Here is a 26,936-nt window from a genome sequence, read left to right as displayed (position 1 = left end):
TCCTGGCCACCCGGAACGCGGCAGGCGCGTGCTGGCTTACCGTGACGTGGCTCCAAAAGGGAGTGGGGAGGGGCGGAGGTCTAGGCCAAAACAGGTCTGCGGTGACACCTCGGGTTCAAGAACTTACCTTCCCGCCGATCGTTGCGTAGGCACTTGACCTTGGGGATCCTGGTCAGGAGCAGACAGTCTTCAGCTGAAGGTGAGGAGAAGGAAGCAAGCTCATTCAGACAGGGGCATCAGGCCCTAAGGGGTTCGGTCGCCCCTGGAACTGCCCAGAAGGTGTCCCATGGCGAGCCCAGGGAAGGGGCTGGGGCTGGGGAGGTACGCAGGAGCACGGTCATCTCTAATGGCCAGAGGATTGCCCTGTGCCCCACTCCCAGGCCAGACGGAGGAATGCCTGTACTAATGGGATTGCCCCCAGGGGGCGCCAGAGAGCACTAGTAGGGCGCGAGGCCAACACCAGCATAGCCACACTGAAGGGACAATCCTCAGCATATGGATGTTGCAATAACAAAGGAGGCTACTGGTGTTGTTTCAGTTGTTAAAAAGGTCATCTCTGGGGTGTCCCATCCAAAAACACCACCACTCTGGGATGCCTGGCTGGCTCAGTTGGAAGAGTGTGGACTCTTCCTCTCGGGGTGGTGAGTTTGAGCCCCACTTTGGGTGTAGAGATGACTTAAATAAATAAATAAATACATAAATAAATGAATACAGAACAAAACAAAACACCACTCTTTCTCCTCCTTTGGCACCTGGGAGCAGAGTCAGGGAAGGCACCCAGAAAAGACTGAAGATCTGGTCGGGGGCAGAGGTCTGCCTGTGAGGTCCAGGATGACCTCCGGAGAGTTGGCCTCCACATTCTGGGAGAAGGAGGGTTTGGAGGGATGCGAAAAACAGAAAGTGGAAACTTACGATCTGAACTGAAGTCATCCACTAAAATGATCTCCTGGATCAGTCCGGCTGGAGTTCGGTTCAGGACACTAGAAGGATGGGGACAGAGGATCCTGGATTCAGGGGCCACCTTCCATTTACCTCTCTTTGCCACAGAGCTCCCCCACCACCCAGCTCAAGGGCCAGCACACTGGCCACCGGCACCTGCTTGCAAACCTCCTGGGCCCTGAGCAGCAGCTGAGGAACAATGTGTTCTCCGGGCTTTTCCGGAGACCCGGCCGCCCCTGCACCTGCGGGGACCTGTGCCGGACAGGTGATGGTAACTGCTCCAGTGTAGACAGGACCTGTAGCTGCCCTGGCTGCTTAGGCTTAACAAGCCCTGCCCGGGAGCAATACACAGCTGGACCCCGAACCGCCTGCCTAGAAGGCTAGCGAGTCTCCTGGCCCGATGGGTTAGCAGGGGTGTTCCCAGGGAAGCCCTTTCCCGCTTTCCTTCCCACCGTCCTTCTTCTTCCTCCACTCCCTGGTAAAAGAAACCCATGCTTCCTTAATCCCTGGAATACCACTGGGCATTCCTTTCCACATCCTGTTCTCATTAAAGAAATGGGGTAAGTAGGAGTTGTACTGGACCACAGGACCAAGTTTAGGAGGACAGAGGGGCACCTCCCTCTGAATCGTTGACACCACCTACTGGCCTGCCACCCATCCACCTGAGGCTTCATGTCCATCCCTGCCTCCCTCGGCCCCTGACCCTAGAATTTTTGCCCTTGTCCTGGGGACCTGACATTATGTTTGTGCATCCCAATATCAGTTGGATTTCCGGGGTCTCCCAGCCCCAGCCTCTCAGAAGGACTGGACTCCCCCTCCCAGTGGCCGTGGTCTTCATGCTGCCTGGCCCAGCACCTTGTCCCAGTGTGCCCCCCTGCCCCCATGCCCCCCTGCCAGGGGCTTGGCAGCGCTCCCTGAGGCCTCAGGGAGCAGCACTACTGAGATGAGGGTCCCAAGGGGTGGCTTACCTCTTCACCGTGCGCAGGAGGGTGGAGCGGGCCTCATTGTGGAAGGTGATGATGACGCTGGTGGCTGGCAGGTCGGCGGAGTAGGCCACAGAGGGACAACTGAGAATGGAGCACAGAGGTCAGAGGGCACTGTGAGAGCCTCCTCAGGGCAGGCTTGAGGCTTCTCTCTGTCCAGCCTGCTGCCCCCTGGAATACCACTGCAGGATCGGGAAGGCCAGCCAAAACCAGGGTGCAAACCTGCCCCTCCAAGGAGTGCCCCTCCGTGCCCACGCAGCCCACCCTGGAGCCACAGGTTGGGGCACCTTCCCAGGCCCAGTCACCTTTGCCAAAGACCTAGGAGTGAAGCGTTTAGGAGGGCTCTGGCCCACCATGTGCAGGCACCGTTCTGGGCCCCAGCCTGGGGCCAGCAGACAGAACTCCCCGCCCGATAGAGACAGAGACATGGGGGACAGGAGGGAACAGCCTCTGTTTTGTACCTGGAACCTGTCACTTCTTTCTCCTGGTTCATGACATTTGTAGGATCTGGAGAGGAATCACCCCCATTCTGCCCGCATGTGACTCCCGCTACTTACTGCCCAATACTGACAGCAGGCCGGTGACACCCGGCAGGGGAGCAGCCTCCCTCCTCCCAAGCCCTGGACCTCTGGAGCAAACAGAAGCCTCTGAGAAGACACCATAAGCAGCTCCTGCCACACTGCTCCCTCCCCGCACAGCTCTGGGCTCGCCTTCTCCCACATTTTTAGGCATTGGCTTCCCCCTCCTCAGGAAAGGAATTAAAACAATCCATTCCTGCCAGCCTTCATCCCTGTTGCTACTGCGAATGCTTTTCTTCGTGTTCCTGGGGCCGGCGGGAAGGCAGTTGGTTTTCATGGCAATCTTCTTCTTTATTACAATTGCTCTCTGACTATTTCGGCAGTGACTGTTTTTTTATTCCAGCATTCATTCCACTGACAGCAACTTATAGTCAAATTCCCAGGCCCATTTCCTGCCCTGCCGGAGCGGACTGGGTCAGGCAGGCAGGAGTTCCACCAGCCTGGGACCCCCCTGGGAGGAATCCTGTGAGGCTTTAAAATAATTCTCCTTCAGAAGCAATGCGGGGGAATAGGAGGGGTGGAGGGGTAGGGAGACTCACCCCTGCCCCCCTGAGAAGCCAGACTTTCCAAGTGCATCCTCCCAGAGGCATGTGGATTTGGGGTTGGGGGTGGGCTTGGCCTGCTGAGCTGGGGAGTGCTTGAAGAAGTAGCCACCTCCCAGGTGCCCAGCTCAGCACCCCCCCACCCCCCCCACCCCCGGCATTGACCTCTAGGGGGCCAGGTCTCTTACTGTGAACCCTAACTATCCTGTGCCTAGGAAGCAGAGACCCTGGATAGTGATGCCTATTCTTCACCTGAAAGTGGCCAACCTCCCCATACCCCATCTGGGGGGGTGAACTTGACCCCCTCCCCACCCGCCCCCTCCAACCCTCTCCACTCTGCATTTCTCTGGGATTTATAACAATGAGGATGGGGATTAATCTGGCTCCCAGGAGCCAAGAGCCTCTGAAGAGGTTTGTTCCATGGCTACGTTTTGAGTTTGGGGCTGGTGGGGTTTTCTTTGTGATGCTAGTAGGTCTGCCCTGCCTGGTCTCTCTGCTCCCCTTGAGGAAGATGGAGGCTGGGCTAGGAACTAGCCTGACAGTTTGGAGTCCAGCAGAAGCTGCAGTCTGGAGGGCTAGGAGAAGAGCGTGGCTCACCAGTGTGCAAAAGCCAGCACCTTGGCTGCTCCCCCTACACACATGTGCGCTCATATGCACACACACCCAATCCACCTCGGGCTTCTGGGAGGGCGGGCAGCAGCCCTGGGGCAGGAGGGGAGGCTGACCTCACCAACCCACCCCTGCCTTGGATTTGAAGAGTCTCATTTTAAAACACGCGTCGTCCCAAGAGGAACTCCTCCTTTAAGTTCTTCAGTGAACACCTGAGAAGGTGGGGGTTGGGGGCTTGGTGGGAGGGAGGACAGAGGTGATCCAGGCTAACCCTGGGTCAGTTCAGAGATTCGGGTCTGCAGAACCTCTAGGCCTTGGGGTCTAGGTTGGCCATGGTCAGGGCTGCCAAGGAAGGTCTCCAAGTGGAGCCGTGTGGACATGGCCTTGTAGACCCCACAGTGCACCAGGACCAAGAAAGAGCTTCTGAGACCTGAGCTGGCCCCTGGACCTGGGTGGGGGGCTCCCCAAGTAGCAGGATTATTGTCCTATTTGGCAGCGTGAGTTTCTGGAGGCTGGCAGCGCTGGGATTCCAGGACAGCGAGGACAGTTTGGGCCCCGCCCCCCAACTCAACAGCCATCTCACTCTGACAGGCTGCAAGCCCACTGGATTTCAGGCGCCATCTCCATGACCGACAAGGAAGGTGCTAGAAGCCTGTCCCCTTCTGCACCCTTACTTCATACACCTTTTGTGCTGTGGAGCAGCCGCTTCAGAAGGAAAAGCAACGTTGGCCCGTGTCATCCTCACCTACCCTCAAATCAGGACCAGCCTGGCCCTAGGTACACAGCTAGGTCCAGCCCAGCCCATGATGGTCACTCAAAACGGCAGGCCCGTGAGTGGTCAGCTCCAACAGGCCCTTGCTGACCTGTCTGCACGGAGTACAGAGGAAGCCCCCAAACCAGCCTGGGTCGGCAAGGAGCCTTGCCCGGAGGAGAGGACACTGAGGGGTGTTGTGAAGGTGCGGGTGGTGGGGGCAGGGGTTCCGGTGGAGGAAACAGCCCGTGTGCATAGACAGGGAGAGAGGCAGGAGGGTATCAGACTGCAGGAGCATTAAGTGCTGGGGGAAAGGAGCAGAGGCTGGGGGTCAGCAGGGGTGGCTTGCACTTCGGGCGGAGGGGCTCAGACTGTTCCCATAGGTGAGGGCGGGAAGAGGGCGCTGGAGGTGGTGACTATAATCTAGGACCTGAACCAAGGAGCGGGGCTTGATGACTTCCCCAAGGTCGGTCACTCACACAGGGTGGAATCAGAGCGAGATTCATCATGGAAGGCGTCCTTGGTCTGCTCTGGGGCCTCTCCCACCTACCATATTGACAGAACCAAGAGCAAGGCTGGGAAGCTTTTCTGGGAAATGCTTCCACTGCTGTGGAAGCCGGGGCAGCAGAGCGGGCAGAGGAGAAGGGAAGGGATGTCGATGGGGCAGTGCACAGAACTGCACTGTTTGCACAGCGTGGGCACGGTTGGTGGCACCTCTCCACCTCAGGCACCACCAGCAGGCTCGGCCACCCCCTCAGTCCTCCCTGCAGCCCCCAGGCAGGTCCCTCTCACTGGGACGCTGGACTGAGGTCCTGAAGGGCTTCCCCGGCCCCGGCTGAGTTTTCTTGGCCTTCTCAGGCCCTCAGGAGGTCAGTGAAACAGAAGAGTCAGGGAAACAACTGAGGGTGAGGGTTTGAGTGTCTCAGTAACTAGACTGGGTTTCTGAGTCTCCTGAGTGTCTGAGGGAATCTTTCACATTCCTTTTTTTTTTTTATTTTTTTATTTTTTTAAATGTGTATTTATTTTTGCGAGAGAGAGACACAGAGTGCGAGCGGGGGAGGGGGAGAGAGAGAGAGACACACAGAATCTGAAGCAGGCTCCAGGCTCTGAGCTGTCAGCACAGAGCCTGATGTGGGGCTTGAACTCATGAGCCATGAGATCATGACCTGAGCTGAAGTGGGGCACTTAACCGACTGAGCCACCCAGGCGCCCAAAATCTTTCTCATTTCTTAAATCCACGTGACCAAAAGGAAGCAAGCTAAGTGGCGTTGGCCCTTCCCTCCACCTTTCTTTCTCCATTGGCAAAATGGAGGCCTTACCTGTAATGGCGGGTGTCCCGGATGGGCCGGTCGGGGCTCAGTTTGTCACTCTCTAGCTGGTTGAAGGCATGCTGCCTGTAAGGGTCCTCTCCAGCCTTCAGCTGTTTGGCTGCCAAGTACACCTTCTCATCAAAGCCTCTGGAGGGTGTTCCTGTCACCTGAGACAAAGGTCAGCATCAGAGAGGTCCCGGGCAGGAGGAAAAAGCAGCCACTGTGTGCAAAGTACTTACTACTAGGCAGGAGCTAACTGCGTTGCCTCATTTGTGCCTTATCCCAACTCTGTGAGCAGGAGATCGTTATTTCCCCCATTGTACAGATAAGGAAACTGAGGCTCAAGAAGTTAAAAAACGGTACCCTCATGTGTACAGGGAGCATACGGGAATTCTCTGTACTTTTTGCTCCATTTTGTGTACCTACAACTGCTCTAGGAAGAAAAAGAAATCTATCTTTTTTTTCTAAACCCAAGGTCAGTGTTAGTAAGTCACAGGTTCTGGATTCAAACTGGTTGTTCTGACCCTGAAGGTCATTCTCTTCACCAGTGCTCTTTGCGGGATTTGGAGAAGGCGACTCCCAAGATGAGGGGTCCTGAGGGGACCACCAAACAAGCTGGAGGTTGTCAAGCAGCCTGCGGCCTCCTATGGATGAACTTGGGCCTGACACCGGCTTGGCATGTAGGAAGTGCCTAATCGGTGAAACGCCCAGAGCTCGGACAAGCTGCTGCACAGAGAACTACCTGTGAGGACCATCAGGCCCCTCCAGGCTCGTGCCAGAGCTGCTAGAAGGCAAACGCAGACAATGATGCATATTCTCGGGGACTTGTGCGGTGCTGCTGGAGTAGCCCTGTGTCAGAGCTGCTGGCTCACAGGTGCTAAGAGCTGGGGAGTGATGGATGACAGATGCCATGGCCCAGCCTCTCTCCTCTTAGCCACACCCCACTCTGTGGTCCCAAAGTCCCCCCACGAAAGACCTGGGGGAAGGACACATCTGAGATGAATGGATAGATAGATGGATCCTGACATCTCATTATTTGAACCAAGCTGCTGGCCGGATGTTTCCCAGCGTGCTTTGAAATATCACCAACCGTGAGGCATCCCAACTACAACCCTTCTGTTTGACCGGCAGCCTGGGCGGGAGCTGTGGGCCCCCAGAGGCAGCAGGAAGGTGGGTGAGGATCGCCCATACATAGGCCCTCTGCATGAGGACCCCGTCACAGGTCTAGCTCTAGAGGGATGGTCCCTGGAAGGCGGCCGGACCTGGGGAAGAGGAGAGCGAGGTGTTGGGTGATTCTGGAGCACATCCACAGTGGCCCGGGGCCTCCATGTCCCCCTGGGAGCCTAGCCCCCAGCCTCATGACACAGGAGTGCAGAAGGCTCCAGGAGTATCTCCATCAAAGCTGCCGCCCTGTAGGGTTCCAGCCTCCAGCTGCATCCTGTCCTGGGAGCCAGTCCCTGAGCCCCCTAAGGGCAGAGCCAGTGAGGGAGGTTTCCTCGTGTCCACTGGGCCCAGCCCCACACTACGCACACATGCTCAGGATGGTGACCACAGCTGCGCCACTGCGGTATTCGGAGTTGGCGCCATGCCAGGGACTGGACAGATGTGGCCCAGCCCCCCTGGACTGGAAATCCATTTCAGGAAAGATGGAAGGAGGGAGGGAGAGGGCAGGGGAGACTGTTCTGACTTGAGTCTTGGATTGCTAGAAGGATGTCTGACTTTGAGAGTGAACACAAGAGCTCCTCTGGGTCCTTCCCACCTGGGAGAAGGTGGGGTGCTAACTCTGACTCCCCCCCACCCTCCCCCCGCATCCCTCCCAGCACAGGTCAGAGAAATGGAAAGCAGCCTCCAGTTGATGGCTGAGGCAAATAAAAGAAGAAGTGCAGAAAGCTCCCGAAGGGAGAGGATGCCGCTTTATTATCCTGCAAGTCAACTGTGGGAAATAACCGTGTTTATTTATTTAGGACTTCTGGCCACTCTGCGGGCTCAGAAAACCTCTGAGCCCTCATCCCACACTCACCCATCGCCCAATAAACATTGATTAAGAGTGGCCCATCTACCAGGCACTGGGACACCCCTCTGCAAGTTCCAAGGCCCATCTGATCATTCATTCATTTAAGAACGCTTGACTTCACTCACTCCTTCATCCAGCCACCCATTCATTCAGCAGAGTGCCACTGAGCACTCCCGTGTGCCAGAAGGAAGAGGTGCTTCCCCCATCCCCAGCTAGCTGCCTTCCTGCTTTAAAGGGCTTAGTCCCTTCAGGGCCTCAAAACTAAGCTAGACACCCTCAAAGATGTCCAGAAATGCCTGCTGCTCCCTCAGCAGATCCATAGCCTCTGCTGCTCCAACTGTCCTCCATGGTTAGACCCTTCACTTGTGAGCCACCTTGTGAAGAGGGGTGCCGTGGAAACACAGTTCCTGCTCCCTCCCAGAGGTCTTAGCTCTGCTTTCACGTTGACCCAGCATCACTGGGGCTGGGAGCTGAAACATTAGTTGGCCCTGAGTCAGCCGAAGTGGAGGAGACACTGAGGAAGGGTAGGATGTGACCTCTGCGGGGCTTTAATTTCCTCTATCCGGCGCCTCCCTGGCCTTACCTGGCAGGCACCACCCAGAACTCTTCTACCTGGTATCTAACCCCCGTTTACACGCCCATACCCGTAGCTCATTTCCTGTGGCCCTGTTCTTTGATCTTGAGACTTGCAGACCTTTGAATGTCCCATGGGTACCTCTAACCCAACACCTCAAAACAAATTCCTCACTGATCACCAAAGCTGCTGCTTCTCCTGCGTTGCCTTTTGCAGAGGGGGGCAGGGCGAACCCCCTGGTCCTCCAGGCAACACATCCAGGGGTCATCCCCGATGTGCCCCTCCCCTTGATGCTCCACAGCCTGACTGAGACCCCTGCCCTGCGCATCCACAGTGGTGTCCTATGGGCATACCGCTAGTGCTAAATCAACAAATATTTCCTGAAAGTCTAGTACGTGCAGACACTGTGGAAGAGGCTGGGAAGATAGAAATCAACAAAAAGCAGTAGGGACCCCAGAAAAGAAATCTAGGAGTCCAGATCACCCCTCCTTGCTCCCCACCCCATGCCAGACATGGCCATGGAAGATCATGAAGAGATATCCCCACCCTCAATCAGATCACGGGTAGCTGGAGAATGGGCCAAGGAACTTCATCCCATCCCAAGCCTAGCTGGAACAGTCCAGAGATGGCGCATGCATCATGGATTGGTGACCAGTGAATGCTATTCCCCTTCTCCCCTCTTCTAAAGGGGAAGTGTGTAGCTGTTCTCCTGTTTTCCCACCCACACTGCTTACTAAGCACGTTGGCGAGGGGTAAATGCATCCTTTGGCTCTAGGCTTCAGGACTATGAGGAGCTATATCTGGATCAGCCCGAGAGACCCAAGATCCTGGGCTTGGAGCCAGTTGGAGCCTCTGGATGGGAGGTGTACTGCTGCCCTTTCTGGAGGGGACGAAGGCACTTGGAGCTCTTTGTGCAATTCCTGCATCACGTGACACTTTCCTTTCCACTAGATGGTGAGCTCCCCGCCTTTGGGCTCCCAGCACCTGGCACGTGGTAGGCACTGAGCGGATGTCTGCTGAATAAAGGAACGAATGAATGAGCAAAGGAATGAATACCTAAATATTGTCCCTGTCTCAAGTATAATCAACAGGGGAGAAAAACACAGAGAACAAATGGGATTCCTTGATGCATCCTGTGACCTCCAGTGGCTTTCGCTCTCCCCCCAGGCACAGTGGCCCAGGACGCTGTGTGAGTGGGGGCCCAGTTAACACCGGACTTGGGTTCTGCCGTTGCTTCCTCCCGGGCTCTGTTCTGGTCACACTAGCCTCATGTTCTTTGAGCCTTCCCCTCAGCCCCTCCGTTCCTTCTGGAAGGCTCTTCCAGGTCTCTGCATGGCTCCCTCCTTGACCCTTCTGCAGGGCTCTGCTCAAACTTTGCTTCTCCGGTGAGCCTTCCCCAACCACTACCGGTAACACTATGACCTCAGCGCCACGTTCACACCCCCTAACCTCCCTCCTTGTTCTATATTTCCTTATGGCACTTAGTGTCATCTGGTGTTCTACGTGTGTATTCTGTTTATTTTATCTTCTTGACGGCTTCTCCCCACGAGAATAGAAGCTTCACAAGGGCAGGGGCCATCTGTTTTGTTTAGTGCTGGACCCCAGAGCCCAAAACAGTGCCTGTGTGAAGGTAGGCTTCAAGATCAATGGCTAATGAATGCATGAGCAATGAGCTGTCATGATCTCACTCGTCCCCCTTCCCCCTCCCACACACATGTACTTGGCTAACACATTACTTGGAGCTGAGATGGACCAAAGTGGGTGGCAGGGTAGTTTCTGCTTGCCTTGGGGATCTCCTTCCCACTCCTATCTCCTGGATGAACTGTTAATCACTGTCCTCCTGCCCCACCAACACCTCAATCTCCACCACGGGGATGGGCACAAGGCCCAGGCGAGTACACTCCCGGACATAGGGATGGATGAAGGAATCGTCACTCGACTCAATCTGGGCCAATCAGAATCCATCCTGGAACTTTTTTTTTTAAGTTTATTTATTTATTTAGAGGGGAAAAAAATGTACACACACACATGCAAGTGCAGGGGAGGGGGAGAGAGAGAATCCCCAGCAGGTTCCGCGCTGTCAGCACAGAGATGCATGCAGGGCTCCATCTCACCAACCGTGAGATCATGACCTAAGCTGAAATCAAGAGTCAGAGTCTTAACTGACTGGCCACCCAGGTGCCCCCATTCTGAGAACTTTCTGTAAGATGAGCTCTTATGGTGCCTGGGTGGGTGGTCCAGTTGATTGGGTGTCCGACTTTTGATTTTGGCTCAGGTCATGGTCTTTCATGGGATCAAGCCCCACGCTGGGCTCTGCACTGGCAGCATGGAGCCTCCTTGGGATTCTTTTTCTCCCTCTTTCTCTGCCCCTCCCTTGCTTGCACATGTGCATGTGTGCTCTCTTTCTCTCAAATAAATAAACAAACATTAAAATACATACATACATACATACATACATGCATTCATACAATAGGCAGGTTTAAAACAAAAAGATGAGCTCTTTTCGTCATCACTGCTAAGCTTGGGAGGCAAAGTCTTCTTGCCTACCACATGAAGAAATTCTGTCTGGAGAAGGAAGCCAAGAAGAAACAATCAGAGCCAAGAGACAGAAAGAAAGCTCTATAGTGATGTTGTTTGGGGTTCCTAGGACTAGTCATATCTGATTCAAATTCATCTTGGGTTTGGGGGGTTTTTTTTTGGTATCTGTCTATATCTATCTGCCTATCTACCTTCCTACCTACCTACCTGTCTATCTACTACCTATCTGTCCCTTTGTGTGTGTGTGTGTGTGTGTGTGTGTGTGTGTGTGTGCTTAAACTAGTTTGAGTTGACTGTCCTTCTCTAATAACCAAAAATCCAGAGATGTCAGTCCCTCAGTCATTTCGATGGATAGAAAACCATTCTCCAAAAGTAAGAAACAAATCAAAAACCAAAACCAAAAAATGAGCCACCAATGGCAATGACACAGTTTGGTGGCAGCCATCCATTCCAAGACATCAGGCTGGTCCCTGGAATCTGGCCGAGTGACTTGAGCCCAGAGTCAGGAGGGGTAAGCCCAGCCTTCCCCAGCAGGCAGGGCTGTGGTCAGGCTTTGGGGTAGGGGGTGGGGGTTCCATCTGGACAATAACTTAAGAGCCCCCTGGAGTTGCCCGGGTGAGGAAGGAGGGTTGGGAGATGGTGAGTGACAGCCTCCTGGGCCTCCCACAGCCCTCCAGCCTCCTCCAACAGCTCTTGGCTGACGTTTAGACGGTGGCCTCCTCCCCAGTCTGTCCTTTTGGGAAGTGCCCAACCCAGCACTTCCACGTCCAACAAGGTCAACCACATCTGAAATTGTTTAAGCTGAAATAATGAGTCTGCTCTATAAAATGGGAAGAATGATTTCTCATTTTGGAGAGTTTTATTTTCAGTCCATCACTTCAATTAAACTTTGAATCCTGCCTGACCTGCTTCAGGTTTTTTTCCAGCTAGATTTGCTTACTTCTTCTTGACTGCTAAATTTAGGAAACAAACAGCAAAGGGGGAGGTTGAAAATAAGAAAGGAAAATATTTTCCACATCATTTTTAGCAAAAAACAGTTCAACCCCAAATCCCCAAGCCTTGTAAACTTTCTTTTAAAACATACATGTACCCCTAGATTGAAGATTTGAACAACTCAAACTCCTTTTAAATAACTGCTGTCTAATTTCCTTTTACTGCCAGTAAAACAGGTACCTGCTGGGCTTGCCTTTCACTAAATTTCAGTGAAACTGCAAATAAAAAGCCTCTGGTTCTATATTATGGATGGCTCCTGACTTTTTGTCTGAGTCTGCTCTAAACCCAAAACACCTGGCGAACAAACTGTGCTCCCAACCACTCCCCACTCCCCTGGGAACAAAATCTCATCTGATGCTGTGTCCTAAGTTGAAAGACTGCCATTCATCAGGAGGGCTGGGAAACCAAACACATGATTCACCAGCTCTGAGTGCAAGGTGTCAGGCTCCCAAATGAAAAGGCGGGTCCCACAGGGCCTCCCTCCCGGCAAACCCAAGCTGCTGGGTTCTGGGGAAGCAGCCAACCCCCGCTTGGCCCTATCCAACCAGACAAGATGCTGGGGTGGCACAGGGCTGGGGACCTCAGCCTGGGCACAGGGAAACTCGCCTAGGGTGTTCAGGGTTCCTCAGGGGCCTGCTCCAGACACGTCCCCATTTCCGTTTTCACATGACCTCGAAGGCAGTTACATAAGGGTTACCAGCCTGGCCTTGGAAATCTGAGGGCTCTGGGCTAGGATGCCAGTGTTGACTGCTGTCTGGCCTTGGGAAGTCACTTCCTGAGCCTGCTTCTTCACCTGGAAAATGGGGATTATTGTGAGAATTAAAGGAGATGATGTAGATAATGTGCTTAGCACAGTCTCTGGCACATACATTGTAATTATTCATTATTATTAGCTCACCTGCCTTTTTACCAGTCGTTGTCAATCTTGGCTGCACATTAGAATCAGAAGAATCAGAAGATTTAAAAAGTCCCGATGCCCAAGCCCTACCCGAGACCAATTAAATCAGACACTCTGGAGGTGGGAGCCTGGCATCAGGAGTTCTTAAAGCTCTCCAGGTGTTCCAAGGTACTAGCAAGGCTCAGACGCCGCTTTATATCGAGGCAGGACAGAACCAGCGCTAGTCATGGGCTGGTGAAATCACAGGACGGAGGACTAGGAGGGACTTGGAGGTCATCCCCCCGACCCTCTTTCCAAGGACCCTCGTCATGGGTCTGGGTTTTGGCCTCCGCTTGTACTGTTTCACCATCAGCAGAGCCAACTGGAACTCAGCTGGAACCTTCACTGTTACTATAGAAACCACCACCTTGAAACACATGCCCACATGCCCTGGAGGCTCTAGTTCAATTACATGCCAAGGAGCACAGGGTAAGGGCCGCCTGGGAAGCCCACCTTGGGCTTCCACTTAGATTTCCCATCACAACCTGACTTTTCCAAGGGCGCTGATGACCGCGCAGTTTGACGGCACCCGCGGTCTCACCAAGAAAGAAGGGGAGTGCATTCCCCAGATGGTCTCTGTTCAGGTTCAGGGAGATTCCAGGTCCAACCAAGCTCCCTGGGTCCCCTTTCCCACTCTCTGCTTGGCCCAGAGGTCATCTGCGGACTCTGAGGGTGGGCAATGCTAGGGACGCGTGGTGGGATAGCTCCGTTCCCAGCTGCTTACCCGTTTACTCGGCTTGAGTAGAGCATTCCTGGGTCTGTGAAGGGTCCCAGAACCCTGCCTTACTGTCCCCAGCCACCCCCCCCCCCCCAAGTCTGTTGTAGCTGCTGCAGAGTGAGGAACGATTAGGTCTCCGCTGCAGTAATAAGCTGATGCCAACAGCTCCCTGAGGGCCCTCTATGAGCTGGATGCTATACTAGGTGCTTATTTCCAGCTTCAAGTCGTCCTGCCGAGTGGGTGCTCCTCTGATCCTGATTTTACAGAAGTGGAAACCGAGGCCCAGAGAGATAAAATAACACGCCAGCGTCACACAGCTGCTGAGCGGCTGGGCTGGGACAGGAACTGAGGCTGTCTGGCTGCGGAGCCTAAGCACAAAGCTTTCTCTGTGTGTCTTCAGACTACTCCCGGGCGCAGATGTGCTTGGTGGCCCCTTCCAGTACTGAGTCCCTCAGCTCCCAAACAAGCTGGCCTCTGGTGCCCGGAACACAACCAGGCCCTGACAAGTGCAGGCTGGAGGCTGCCTTCCCGCTGGGCTCAGGGTTCAGAGCATCAGCTCATGGCTCAGATGGGGACTTGCCCAGTGCTGTCATCTGTTGGCCTGACACAGGCATGGAAACACTTCTCTGCTTTGGCTAGAAAGGACATGGAAAAAATGAAAAGTGTAAGAGTTGTATTACTCAGACCAAAACAGCGCATAACTAAATTTCCTTGGGTCAGTCCTGGCCCTCCTCGGTCTTTCCGGCCAGGCACGTCCTCAAGGCCCCAGTGAACTTCAGCAGCTGTCACAGCAAAGGGGGACAAAGCCGATTCCTGTTCAGGTTCTTGTCTGCTTGACCATACCAAGCCCCCAAACGACACAGCTCTGCGACTGAGAAAGGAAGGGAGCAGAACGAATGGCCAAGACAGGGCCACCTCAGGGCTCCCCGGGCCCCTACAAACACACTCCTGGCCAACATACAGTGCAGATCACACAAGTGTAATGTGTCAGTGTTTGTGAGTTACCATTGCACTTCTGGTGTTTCATATTCAGAAACCATTGAACTTGAACCTGTCAGATATTAACTAGAAAAATAAAAGCAATAATGGGCCATATAATACACAGAACACATCCAGTATGACTATTTCAAGAGGGTCAACGGCCTCCTGCCTCACCCACTGAGGCTCAAAGTGAGGCCAGGTTCAAGTCCAACCCATTAGAACTCAGCAAGGCCCTGATCATGGGCCGGTGCCTCAGTTTACAACACTTTTTGGAAAAACCAAATTAGAGTAGTGAACTGGCACAGTACATTATTGACACTGTAGATCAAGTTTAGAGGTACATTACCTGTGCTTCATATATATTCTAATTAATAGAATTAAATAACTAGGTTATACCCACCAGTAGGAGAGAGCATTATAAAGGCAGACTTTTATTTATTTTTTTATATTTTAGTTAGTTGACCTACAGTGCATAATTGGTTTCAGAAGTAGAATTCGGTGACTCATCATTTGCACACAACACCCAGTGCTCAGCACAAGTGCTGTCTTTCATACCCATCCTCCATCTAGCCCATCCCCCACCCACCTCCCTCCATCAACCCTCAGTTTATTCTCTATCATTAAGAGTCCTTTGTGGTTTGTTTCCCTGTCTTCTCTCCACCCCCCTCTTCCTATATGTTCATCTGTTTTGTTTCTTAAATTCCACCTATGATGAAATCGTATGATATTCGTCTTTCTCTGACTGACTTATTTTGCTTAGCATAGTACACTCTAGCTCCGTCCAAGTGGTTGCAAATGGCAAGATTTCATTCTTTCTGATGGTTGAGTAATATTCCATGTATTCTACATCTTCTTTAGGCATTTCGTCAGTCAGTGAGTATTTGGGCCGTCTCCGTAGCTTGGCTATTGTTGGTAGTGCTGCTATAAAATGGGGGTGCATGCGTCCCTTCCGATCTGCATTTTTGTATCCTTTGGGTAAATACCTAATAGCGTAATTGCTGGATGGTAAGGTAGTTCTACACAAAGGCGGACTTTAAAAATCAAATTAAGCAAAAAGAAAAAGGAGGGGAAGGGGAACTGGGACAAAAAGCACGTGTGACTTTCTTTAAGGGGCACTCCATTGCTGGGGCAAGTACATGTCTCCACAGCAGCACCGTGCGCCTAGATGGGCACCTCCCCCACAGCCCAGCATTCTACCCAGGTGCAATATACAACGTGGCCAAAAAATCTGGAAACGGGGATAATCCTAAAATTTTTTAATGGATAGAGTTCTTTTGATTAGTTCTGCTAGGATATGCTAAAGCTGCAGCTCTGATTTCAAGCAGAAATCAGAGACACAAATAATCTGATCGTGGCTGAGATCAATAGAAATGTAGTGTTATGCACCTCATTCATTGCAGTTTCGCACAGTGCACCAAACCATACATTGTTAATGAGCTACAACACAATGACCATGTCATGCATTGTAATGTAATCTAAATAAACCACTTAGTATATATGTCCGTCCATGTTTTTCCTTGACGGCCACCCTGTGGTTGAACAGAACCTTAAAGGGAAGATTGGCTCATTCTTGAGAAAGGCTCAGTGATACAGAGGTATAACTCCTCCCTGACTTAATCTATAAATTCAGTGAAATCCTGTGTGTTGGCAGCTGGGGGGGGGGGGGGGGGGAGGGGAGGAAGATTCAACCAGAAGAATTTAAACATGAGTGATCAGGAAAAATCTGAAGAAATGAAAAATGAATATAGGGAAATAGACCTACCAGATATTAAGACATATGAAAGACTGCAGACTTTATATAGCAAGATACTATTGGTATAAAGCCAAACAAATCAATAAAAGAAAACAGAGAGGTTAAAAATAGAACCAAGTACATATGGAAGGTTGGCACAAGATACAGTTGCATTTCCAATGGGAGGGAGAAGGGAGAGATATGCTATTCTGTGAATGATGTTAGGAAAAGTGACCAGACGATATGGAAACAAATAAAACTGAGTTCATTTCTTAAACCAAAATAAATTCTAGGCGGCTCAAAATTTAAATTTAAATCTTTTTTTTTTAAGTTTATCTATTTTGAGAGAGACAGAGACAGTGTGAGTGGGGGAGGGGCAGAGAATCCCAAGCAGGCTCTGCACTGTCAGCTCAGAGACGGACACGGGGCTCGAAATCACAAAATGGTGAGATCACGACCTGAGCTGAAACCAAGAGTCGGACGCTTAACCAACTGACCCACCCAGGAGTCCTAAAATTTAAATTTAAAAAGGAAATTAAAAACTATGCAGAAAAAGTTAGTTACTTTTTGTTCCCATTGTTCTTGTTTTTTGCAATCTTGGATATAAAATCCAAATGTCACCAAAAAAGACCAAAAACTACATAAAGACTTAGGATTCTTATAAGTCTAAAAATACCCCAAAGTCAAGATACAAACATCGTGCTGGGGAAAAAATATTAGCCAAATATAGGCCAAACAAGTAATTAATTCCTTCAAAATGCTGGGCGCCTGGGCGGCTCAGTTGGTTAAGTGTCTGACTCTTGATTTCGGCTCAGGTCATGATCTCATGGCTTTGTGCATTCGAGCCGCATGTCGGGCTCTGTGCTGGCAGTGCGGAGTCTGCTTGGGAGTCTCTCTCCCTCTTTAGCTGCCCTTCCCCCACTTGTGCTGTCTCTGTTTCTCTCAAAATAAATAAATAAACTTAAAAAAATTTTTTAAAAGCCCAAAATGCAAAGAACTCTTACAAATCAAGAAGAAAGAACCAATAATTCAACAGAAATGTAGACACAAAGGATACGAACAAGTAGTTCATAGAAATGCGAAATAAAATGACCAATAAGAAATGAAAGATGTTCAGCTTCATTGATTATTAAATAAATGCAGATTAAAGTAAGATACAATTTCTTACTGATTTGGCAAACTCAGGAATAATATGTATAATGCTCAGTATTTTGAAAGTTTGAAGAAATAGGAGGCCTTATATGTCAGTAGATTATAAATTGGTATGACCAAGACTGTTCAACGACATCATTTTAATTTTTTTTAACACTTACTTATTTTTGAGAGAGAAAAAGAGACAAAGCGTGAGCAAGGGAGGGGCATAGAGAGAGGGAGACACAGAATCCCAACCAGGCTCCAGGCTCTGAGCCCCGTGTCAGCACAGAGCTCGACACGGGGCTCAAACCCACAAACTGTGAGGTCATGACCTGAGCTGAAGTTGGACACTTAACCGACTGAGGCACCCAGGCGCCCCACAATTTTAAATTCTATCTCATTTTAAATACTACCTCTCAACTCAATAGAAGTTCCATTTGTAGGTTAACATAAACCTGGCTTTCCTGAGACAGTCGCAGTATATACCTGTGTTCTCAGGAGCCCCTGTGAATTAGAATTTGTCTTTGTTTAGGTAAGAGATTATATGATCCCTAAATTATAGCTTATCATTACAGTAGAGTTCTAAATAAATGTTAGAAGGAATAAGTTATGTATATCTATTATGATTCATTTCGTACAAATGGTTCATAATACATGCATATGTAAATGCACAGATATACCCGGAAAAATACACGGCAAGCCGGTAAACAGTGGTCACCTCCAGAAAGTGGCACAGGTGGGGCACCTGGGTGGCTCAGTTGGTTAAGTGTCTGACTTCGGCTCAGGTCATGATCTCACGGTCCGTGGGTTCGAGCCCCGTGTCAGGCTCTGTGCTGACAGCTCAGAGCCTGGAGCCTGCTTCGGATTCTGTCTCTCCCTGTCTCTCTGCCCTCTCCCGCTCGTGCTCTGTCTCTGTCTCTCTCTCTCAAAATTAAATAAACATTAAAAAAAAAAGTGGCACAGGTGTAGGCTGGAAGACAGAAGAGTTTTACCTTTTCTTTTATACAAGCCTGTTTTCTTTTTTATAAATAAGTATTATTTTACAATAATATTCTTTAAAAGTTTTTTTCTTTAACATTTATTTATTATTGAGAGATAGAGAGACACAGAGTGTGAGCAGGGGAGGGGTAGAGAGAGGGGGGAGACACAGAATCTGAAGTAGGCTCCAGGCTCTGAGCTGTCAGTACAGGGCCCGACGCGGGGCTCAAACTCACAAACTGCGAGATCATGACCTGAGCAGAAGTCGGTCGCTTCATCAACTGAGCCACCCAGGCACCCCAACAATAGATTTCTTTTTAAAAACATGTGCCTTAATACTTTTCTATCTAAGATAAAAGAATTGAGCTAAATGATTGTCATCCTCAACATCATCATCTCCCGGATGAATCTCAGATATGAATAAATAGATGAAAAGTAAGCCCTTCCTCATCTGTAACATTTAGGGGCAGAAGTACCAGCCAGGAACGGGTTACTCCTGATGGAGAGGAGGGGAAGAGAAGTTATGGAAAAGAAAAATAATTTTCCCTCTACCTTTCTGAGTTCTTAGCTGAGACTCCTACACTAAAAGACAGATAAAGGGTCTGGGACCCAATTCCAATATGGCAGGGTTTCCCCCACACCACTAACAAGTGATTCTCAGACACCTACTGGGTGTCTTACAGTTCAACGCAATTCTGACATTGTCTACCTGGAGAGAGGCTCAGATCCCACAGGTCGGGGGCTCAGTCCCACAGACTGTCCACCACTTCAGATGCCAGCCACAAGCCCAGGGTTGTCACTTGTGCTTCTGACAAACTGGCTAAAAACCCATGACCCCCTCCTAGGGTTCAATTAATATGCAAGAGCCACTCAGAGCTTACTCCATGATGGGGTTATTACAGAGGCTACTGAAGGATATGAATCAACAATCAGATGAAGAGGTTCAGTAGGCAAAGTCCGGAACAAAGGAGCTTCTGTTCTAGTGGAACTTGGGTGGCACATGAAGGCATTCTGGTTCCCCAACCGGGCAGCTCTCCAGACCCCCTCCTTTTGGCTTTTCTGGAGGCCTCATATTACATAGGTATGATTGATTAAATCACTGGTCATTGGCAATTGATTCAAATTTCAGCCCCTTCTCCCCTCCCTGGAAATCAGGGGATGGGACTGAAAGGTCCACCCCTCTATTCACAGGTCAAAATATTCACTCCCCTGGCAAACAGCGCCGCGCCCCCCCTACCCCCCCCACCCCCCCTACCCCCGTCCCAAAGTCACCTCATTAACATAACAGAGGACACGAGACCCAATATTATAATAAAAAATGCTCCAATTGCTCTTATCACTCAGGAAATTCCAAGGGTTTGAGGGCTATGAGCCAGGCACCATGGATTAAGACCAAAGCTGCATTTTTTATAAATAGCAACAGGTCAACAAGAGAAAAACAGTTTATTAACATGCATACATGGAAGATGCCCAAGGAAAAATGAGTAACTCCCCAAGGCGCTTAGAATTCAGGATTATACACCATCTTAATAGGGAAAGGGGGTGGGGATGTGGATCTCTTAGGGGAAAGTAAAGGGCTTTTAGGAAGATGAATGGTCCCTTAGAAGAACAGATGGGAGGTATGATGGTTTGTGACAGTTTGTCTGGATGTGGTATTGACTTCTAGTCTCCTCTCCCATGATAACAGTCCGTCTTCCTTGGTTGTTGAAACTCGCGGGAAGGGGATTTATGACCAGTGAGTTCCTGAAACCATTACTATACTGTACGTTAACTGACTTGGATTTAAATACAAGTTAAATAAATAAATAATAAATAAGACCAATGAGTTCCTTTGTTATGCCCAGAATTCGAGATCCCCAAAGACCACTAGGGAGCCGAGTCCGATGCAAAAGCAAAAGAGCCTTTATTCGAGCTAGCTCGAGCTCAATCCCCTACCTGCACCGACGCAGCGGTGAGATACCAGGGAGAGAGAGCGAGTTTCAAAAGGACAAAGGTTTTATTGGGGCCTAGGGGCAGTTGGTGAGGTAATGGCTATGGCCTCAGCCGATTGACTGGGGAAGGGTCCTGGGGAAGGGTCCGAGTCCTGTTAGGCAGGTGAGGGGGGGGTTACTCAAGGGGAGGAGGTGTGGTCAAGGTGAAGGACACAGAACAAGATGGAGTCGGCCGGCGTAGGCCCGCCCTTTCACCTTTTTGGAGGATTTGTGTTTAGGCAGATGATGGAGGTTCAGAGAAAGCCTCTCCCTGCATTTGCTGGTTTTCAAATGCCCACAGCTCAAAATAATCAATATACCAAAGCGGCATATTTTGAGGTGGCGCTTTGTGCTACCCTTCAAAGTGGAGGCGGAGGGGAGCAGTATAGGGCCGCTGAGTCCTGGAGTGTGTGGGTGGGTGTTGTGGCAGGTGAATTCAACATTCAGGGAATGCTAGGAGGCCCAGCTTGATGGCTCCCGATTCTTCCCCAAAGCACAAGCCTCGCAGTTGAAAATGGGGTATGGGGGGAGGGGGAGTAAGAAGCCAAGAAGCCAAGCGCTGGTCCAGGGCCATTCACCTCACCTGTACTCTAGGCACCGCCCACAGAATACTCTGAAGGGGTTGGTACTCAGGTATTTCCTCTGCCATCTTATCCACTTTTCACTTTTTTAAAAAAACGTTTTTGTAAAGTGCTTTGGATGGAGTGCTTAACTTAGTAACTTGGTTGAAAGGGGCGGGCAGGCCAAAGGGAGCCGAAAAGTGCTGTCAGTCAAGTCCCTCAGGCTAGCCCACAAGCCATTCTTGAGGCCTGAGGTAACCTCTGCAAACAGCAGTTTCCAAGGCTGCAGAAAGGAGGTAATGATGCTTACCGCCCAGGGGTTGTGAGTGCATTTAAATAATCATGGCACCACATCCACCGGGGATGACTGCGTAAAAGGAGGGGGGTTGAAACAGGTGAGCAAAAGAGGGAGGAAAAAAAAAGAGGCAAACCAAGAAATAGACTCTTAGCTACAGAAAACGAACTGATGGTCGCCAGAGGGGAGGAGTGGGTATGGGTGAAATAGGTGACGGGGATGAAGGAGGGCACTTGTGATGAGCAGCGGGTGTCGTGTGGAGGTGTTGAATCACTATGTTGTACACCTGAAACTAATATCACACTGTATGTTAGCTGGAATTTAAATAAAAACTTAAAAAGAAAAAGTTCAACGGTTTTTTTAAGAAGGAGGGGGTTTTGAGCAAAAGGCTCTCTGAGGCCCCTTCCCTCTTGAACATTAAATGATCTGTAACATCCATCTACTCACCCCATCATTCTTCCCTATGTCTATTGCAGATCCTGGAGCACCCCTAAAGAGCCAAGAGCTTCTTTGTACGTGACCTATAGCTGTTCTCAACACACAGTAGGTGCTCAGGAGATGTCTGTCACATCAAGAAGGGGTGTACATGGTGCCCCAGAGCTGCAGGAGTGCTCAGCAGCTCTGAGTGGCATAAAAGTGTTTCCTCCTTGAGCTCTGCACAGGAGGTAAGAAGGCACAGGCTCCCCAGGATGGGGAAGCTGCAGGAAGAGGGTTAACCTGGAGCCTCACCAGTGGCTCCTGCCAAGTGCATGAGCTAGGCAGATGGGCACGCTAGCTCTGGGGCCAGGAGGGACAGAAATGTGTGTTTTATTGCAGTTGAAGAGTCCTCTGTGGGGAATGACATTGTTGTGGGTTAATGGTAGATAGTGCTTTTCTTCTTGACTAATATCTTTGAATATTACATTAAATTGTTTTTAAGCCACCAGAATGGTTATTAAATCGGTACCCTTTTGGAAAACAGTCTGGCGGTACATTTCTAGTGCTATATCCTTTGGCGCACAGCCTTTTCTGGTTTATTCTATCCATTATCTTCCCCAAGCCATGGCAGGGTGCCAGTTGGGCCCCAAATCTCCCATATATCCAGAAGGTTTAAATTTAACCTTTGGAAAGGGGAATAACTTGTGTAAATATGTCTTCTCATCCGGGATTCCTATTTTAATCACTTAATTAGTCATAGACAAATTTTAGGCACAAAGATGTTCACAACAGTCTTATTTATAAGAATGAAAACTAGAAACAATCTAAATGTCAGCATCAGCGAAAAGAGTAAGTAAATTATGTCCCATCAATTGAAAAGAATATTTAGCAGCCATTTAGAATAATTGTTCGAGTCTGTGGGGAAATGAGTGTAACTCTCATGCTTTATTAGAGGGAATATAAACTGGTATAAATCTTCTAGGGGTAAACTTACCAGTATGTATCAAGGGGCTGAAAATGATGTATACATATGATTCAATTTTAGGAATCTGTCCTAAGGAAATTATTAAAATAGGCTCCATTTATAATAGCAAAAGATTGTGGAGAAAAAAAAAAAACACCCTAGACTTCCGGGAACAGAGAATTGGTTCAATAAGTCATGGTATAGTCCTTCCATAGAACACATTGCGATTATTTAAAACGATGGTAGAAATGTATTTTCTCTAACCATACAAAGCTAAGTGAAAAAAAAGCAAGCTACAAATTAATATGTGCATTGTGACTTCATTTTTGTTTTTCTGGATGTTCTAATCTGTCTTGATGAATAATTATTACCTGTGAGATCGAGAAAAAATAGCGTCAACAGTCCTCGCTCTGAAAGCTCTGTAGCGGCACAGAAAAATGCTCGCATGGTAATGGGGAGGAAGGGGCAGGATATAAATCGTATACGCTGGGTGGCTGCAGCTTTGTGAAAATTATGGAGCTTGACCAGAAAGGCATACCTAAGAATGGACACAGTGATCTATTAGGATGGGGAGATTATGGATGATTTTTCTATCCTTTCGATTATTATTACTATGTTTATGTAATTTTTATTTGTTAAGCGGAAAAAACCCTCCTTTGAGAAGTTTTCCTCTGTAGCCTCTCCCCTCCTTGGAACGGCTGTCTTTATGGAATGCAAGCCTGCTAACTAAAAATAATGCCTTAAAACAGGCCTCGTTCATTACAGCTTACTTTTACTTCTCCTGGGTCAAGTCTGTCACGGTGACCCCTTCTCCTTTTATGGCCTGCACATCGCTACCCTATTTCTTACTGCACTTTTTTAAAAAGTTTATTTATTTTTTCTGAGAGAGCGCCTGCACGCGTGCAAGTGGGGGAGGGGCAGAGAAGAGAGAAAGGCAGAGAGAGAGGGAGAGGAGAGCATCCCAAGCAAGCTCCCCACTGTTGACATGGAGCCCGATGTGGGGCTCAAACTTAGGAACCACGAGATCACGACCTGAGCCAAAACCAAGAGCCGGATGCTTAATCGACTGAGCTACCCAGGCACCCCTACCCCATTTCTTATCAGCCCCGACTCCTGACCCCAAGCACCTAGATGCCGTTGGACTAACCAGGCCCTTCTGGCTATCCTGGACCCCAAGGATCAAACTTGCCCCCCTTGAAGCTTACTGCCTCAGGGTCTGGACAGGGCAGAACAACACCTAACACTAATCAATAATGGGTTGATGCATATTTAACTCCTCCAGAAACAGGTGCTTGCATGCAGGGCTCTTGAGAATATATTCCTTGGTGGAAAACAACAGGGCAAATGTGTCAAAAGCCTTTAGGGGCGCCTGCGTGGCTCAGTTGGCTGAGCATCTAACTCTTGACTTCGGCTCAAGTCATAATCCCAGGTCGTGGGATCGAGCCCAGTGTTGAGATTCTGTCTGTCTGTCTGTCTGTCTCTCTGCCCCTCTCCCCCACTTGCACTCTCTATAAAAAGATAAAAAATAAAATAAATAAAAAGCCTTTGGACTGTTTACCACTTTTGGTCTAGCAATTCTGATTCTAGGATGTTATAAAATAAGTCTATGAAGATGTGGGTACAAAGATATACTGCTCAGTAATTTTTAGCTAGCAAAACATTGGAAATGATCTAAATGTCCAACAATGGGAGGTTGGTCAGATAAACTAGGGCACATAAAGTTGCCATGTAAAATACAGGTGCTTAGTGAAATTAGAATTCCAGATAAACAATGAATAAGCTGTTTAGTGTAAGTATGTCCCAAATATTACATGGGATATACTTATTCTAAAAAAGTATTCACTGTTTCTCTGATATTCAAATTGGAATATAATTACACTAAAAAGTTATTCCATGTTTAGGGGCGCTTCGTGGCTTTGTTGGTTAAGTGTCTGACTTTGGCTCAGGTCATGATCTTGTGGTTGGTGATTTCGAGCCCCACACCGGGCTCTGTGCTGAGAGCTCAGAGCCTGAAGCCTGCTTCAGAGTCTGTGTCTCCCTCTCTCTCTCTCTCTCCCTCACTTGCTCTCTGTCTCTCTCTCTCTCTCTCTCTCAAAACATAAAATAAATATTAAAAAAAATTTTTAATTATTCAATGTTTATCTGCAATTTTAGTTTACCTGGATGTCTTGTATTTTTATTTGCTAAATCCAGCCATGGCCACACTGCACATACATATGATACAATACTAGGTAGCCATTAAAACTCATTTTAAAAGCAGTGGCTTTCAAATGGTTTCTTCTCTCCCTGTGTTTTAGCTAGAACTTCTCATCTTTTATTTCATATTTTGGACCTCTGCATAAGATTTGGTTTGAAAGTAAGTGTTCTATTATGAAGAGAAGTTTGGAAAACACTTTTAGAAAACTAACAACAGGTGACAGTGCTCATAAAATAAGTAGAAAGAATCATGTTAAAAATCGTTGTGATTCTAAGTTTGCACACACACACACACACATACGTGGAGAGAGAGAATGAAAGACAGATAGAGAGCAGACATTCTGGAAGAATCTTAAAAAAAAAAAAGTGGCATTGGGATTATAAATGAATTTTAGAAGACTCCCTGAAGAGTTTCTCAGATGTTCTACGATGAATTAAATGCATTTACATTTTGAAAAAAATTTCTATTAGAAGTATCTATCTTCTCAGATAACATTAATGCTTTAAATGTCATTGAGCCTCTGTATCTGTGATTCTTAAATATGGGACTTATGAACCCTTTGGGGATGTAATGAAAGCTCTGTATCCTAGTCTCGGAAGGTATATTCACACAAAGCTTTGCATACAGTTCCCCCTCCCATCCCTTCTTGTTAAGACCCTTCCCTCGATTTCTAGAATGCCATTCCTTTACCCTGCTTGCCTATAAAGCTACTTAACCCTGTCTTCCTGGCAGTGGTTCTTTTTGGGGAGGAGGGGAGTGGTCACACATCTGTCCTGAGACCCTGTTAAGAGCTAAGGACTCTCCTCAGAAAATAAAGCACACATAGACCCACGTGCTGCTGTGGGCAGCTTCAGACTTGCACAAACTCCCTGAGGTCCATTCTTGGACTCCAGTTTCAGAAATCCTAGTGCAATCCCAAGCCTTTGGCACTCACTGAAGGCCTGACTTGGCTAATTCCCTTTAGGGACAAACTGGTTAAATATAGATTTTTTTAAAAAAAGAGACAAAGCCAGGGATCGAATCTAGCTCAGCACTCCCAGGGCACTGCCACACAGCAAGCACTTCTAAAGCAATGGGGCAGGAGGGGGGTGGGGTGGGAGGGAGGAGGGTGGGGGGGGGTGGGGAGGGGGATGGAGGGGGATGTGATGCAGAGAAAGAATTGCTGAAATGTCTCATCTCATGTGACGCAGAGAAAGAAAGCATTAGAGCTGGTGGGGGTCCCGCAGACAGGGAGAAGAACTAGAAGGGAATCCAGAGTCGGTGCCTCTTACCTGTGTGATCTGGGCCTTCGGGATGGCTGAAGGGGCAGGGAGGAGGCAGCGGAGAAAGGAGTATTGTGTCGGCTCTGGGTCTGCTGCCCACTCCCTTTAGTAGCTCTCCTAAGCAGCTGCACAGTGAACCAGCCCCAATTACGCGCCCCCCAAGAACCAAGCAGGGGCCATCGACAAGGTGGGGAGACAAGGTGGGGAGACAGCTGGGAGCCCAGGAGGACAGCCCCAAGGGGGGGTGCCACGGGCAATCCGGATGGAGCTAGTGCCGTGTTAAATGCGCACGCCCTCCTTCCTAGCAACTCTGCCTCTTGGCATCTCTTAACAACGAACGAACAAAACTTACCTACATACCCCAAAACACTGGTCTTGGGTATTTTTGCAGCATGTCAGGCAGCACAAAGTTATCTCCGAGCCACTATTGGTGTTAAACCAAGACGGAATCACCAAACCCGATGAACATAATATGAATTTGCATCTCTTTTCCGAGGGAAAGCACAACAATATTCTGCAGAGGGGAAGTTCCATGCTCAGGCTGAAGCTGCCTTTACCTTTTTCACTGCTCTCCTATGTGATCGAGGGATCACAAGGCCGGGAGGTGCCAACGACAGCCCCGTACGGCGACAGGACCATGGGCTTCCAAACACATGTAGGGCCAACACAGATGCTGTTCCCAGTGGGGATACCAGTCACCTTTGCTTTCATCTTGACAACAAAATTGGAAAGTTCCTCTGGAAGAACAAACATCTGAAGAGGGCGCTGACCTCTCTCTCCCAGCCCCTCCCCCCAAAAAGAAAGCAAACAACAACAAAGACAACAACAGAAGAGACTTGCCTCACCAGTTATTAAACCTAACCTAAAGCCTCTGTAATCACAACGATATGGTGCTGGCTGAAGAAAAAACAAAAAGATCAGAGGAACAGGATATAATCCAGAAATAATATATACAAGAAC

The 26,936-nt window shown here is 49.3% G+C and overlaps 1 protein-coding gene across 2 annotated transcripts in view; it reads right to left on the bottom strand.

The window, feature by feature from the left end:
* GALNT16 (polypeptide N-acetylgalactosaminyltransferase 16) overlaps positions 1–26,936 on the bottom strand; it is a 93,688-nt gene that overhangs the window by 27,724 nt on the left and 39,028 nt on the right. For both annotated transcript variants that reach the window (XM_058739459.1, XM_058739460.1), the window contains 4 exons: positions 5,722–5,879; positions 1,908–2,006; positions 913–980; positions 128–193 (listed from right to left, as the gene is read on the bottom strand). In XM_058739459.1, coding sequence (XP_058595442.1) covers positions 128–193; positions 913–980; positions 1,908–2,006; positions 5,722–5,879 — 391 coding nt within the window. The remainder of the gene's footprint in view (positions 1–127; positions 194–912; positions 981–1,907; positions 2,007–5,721; positions 5,880–26,936) is intronic.

The sequence above is a fragment of the Neofelis nebulosa genome, chromosome 7, assembly GCF_028018385.1.
Source record: "Neofelis nebulosa isolate mNeoNeb1 chromosome 7, mNeoNeb1.pri, whole genome shotgun sequence".
Classification (NCBI taxonomy): Eukaryota; Metazoa; Chordata; class Mammalia; order Carnivora; family Felidae; genus Neofelis; species Neofelis nebulosa.
Note: the sequence above shows the minus strand (reverse complement) of the source record. Positions and strands in the feature narration are given on the sequence as shown.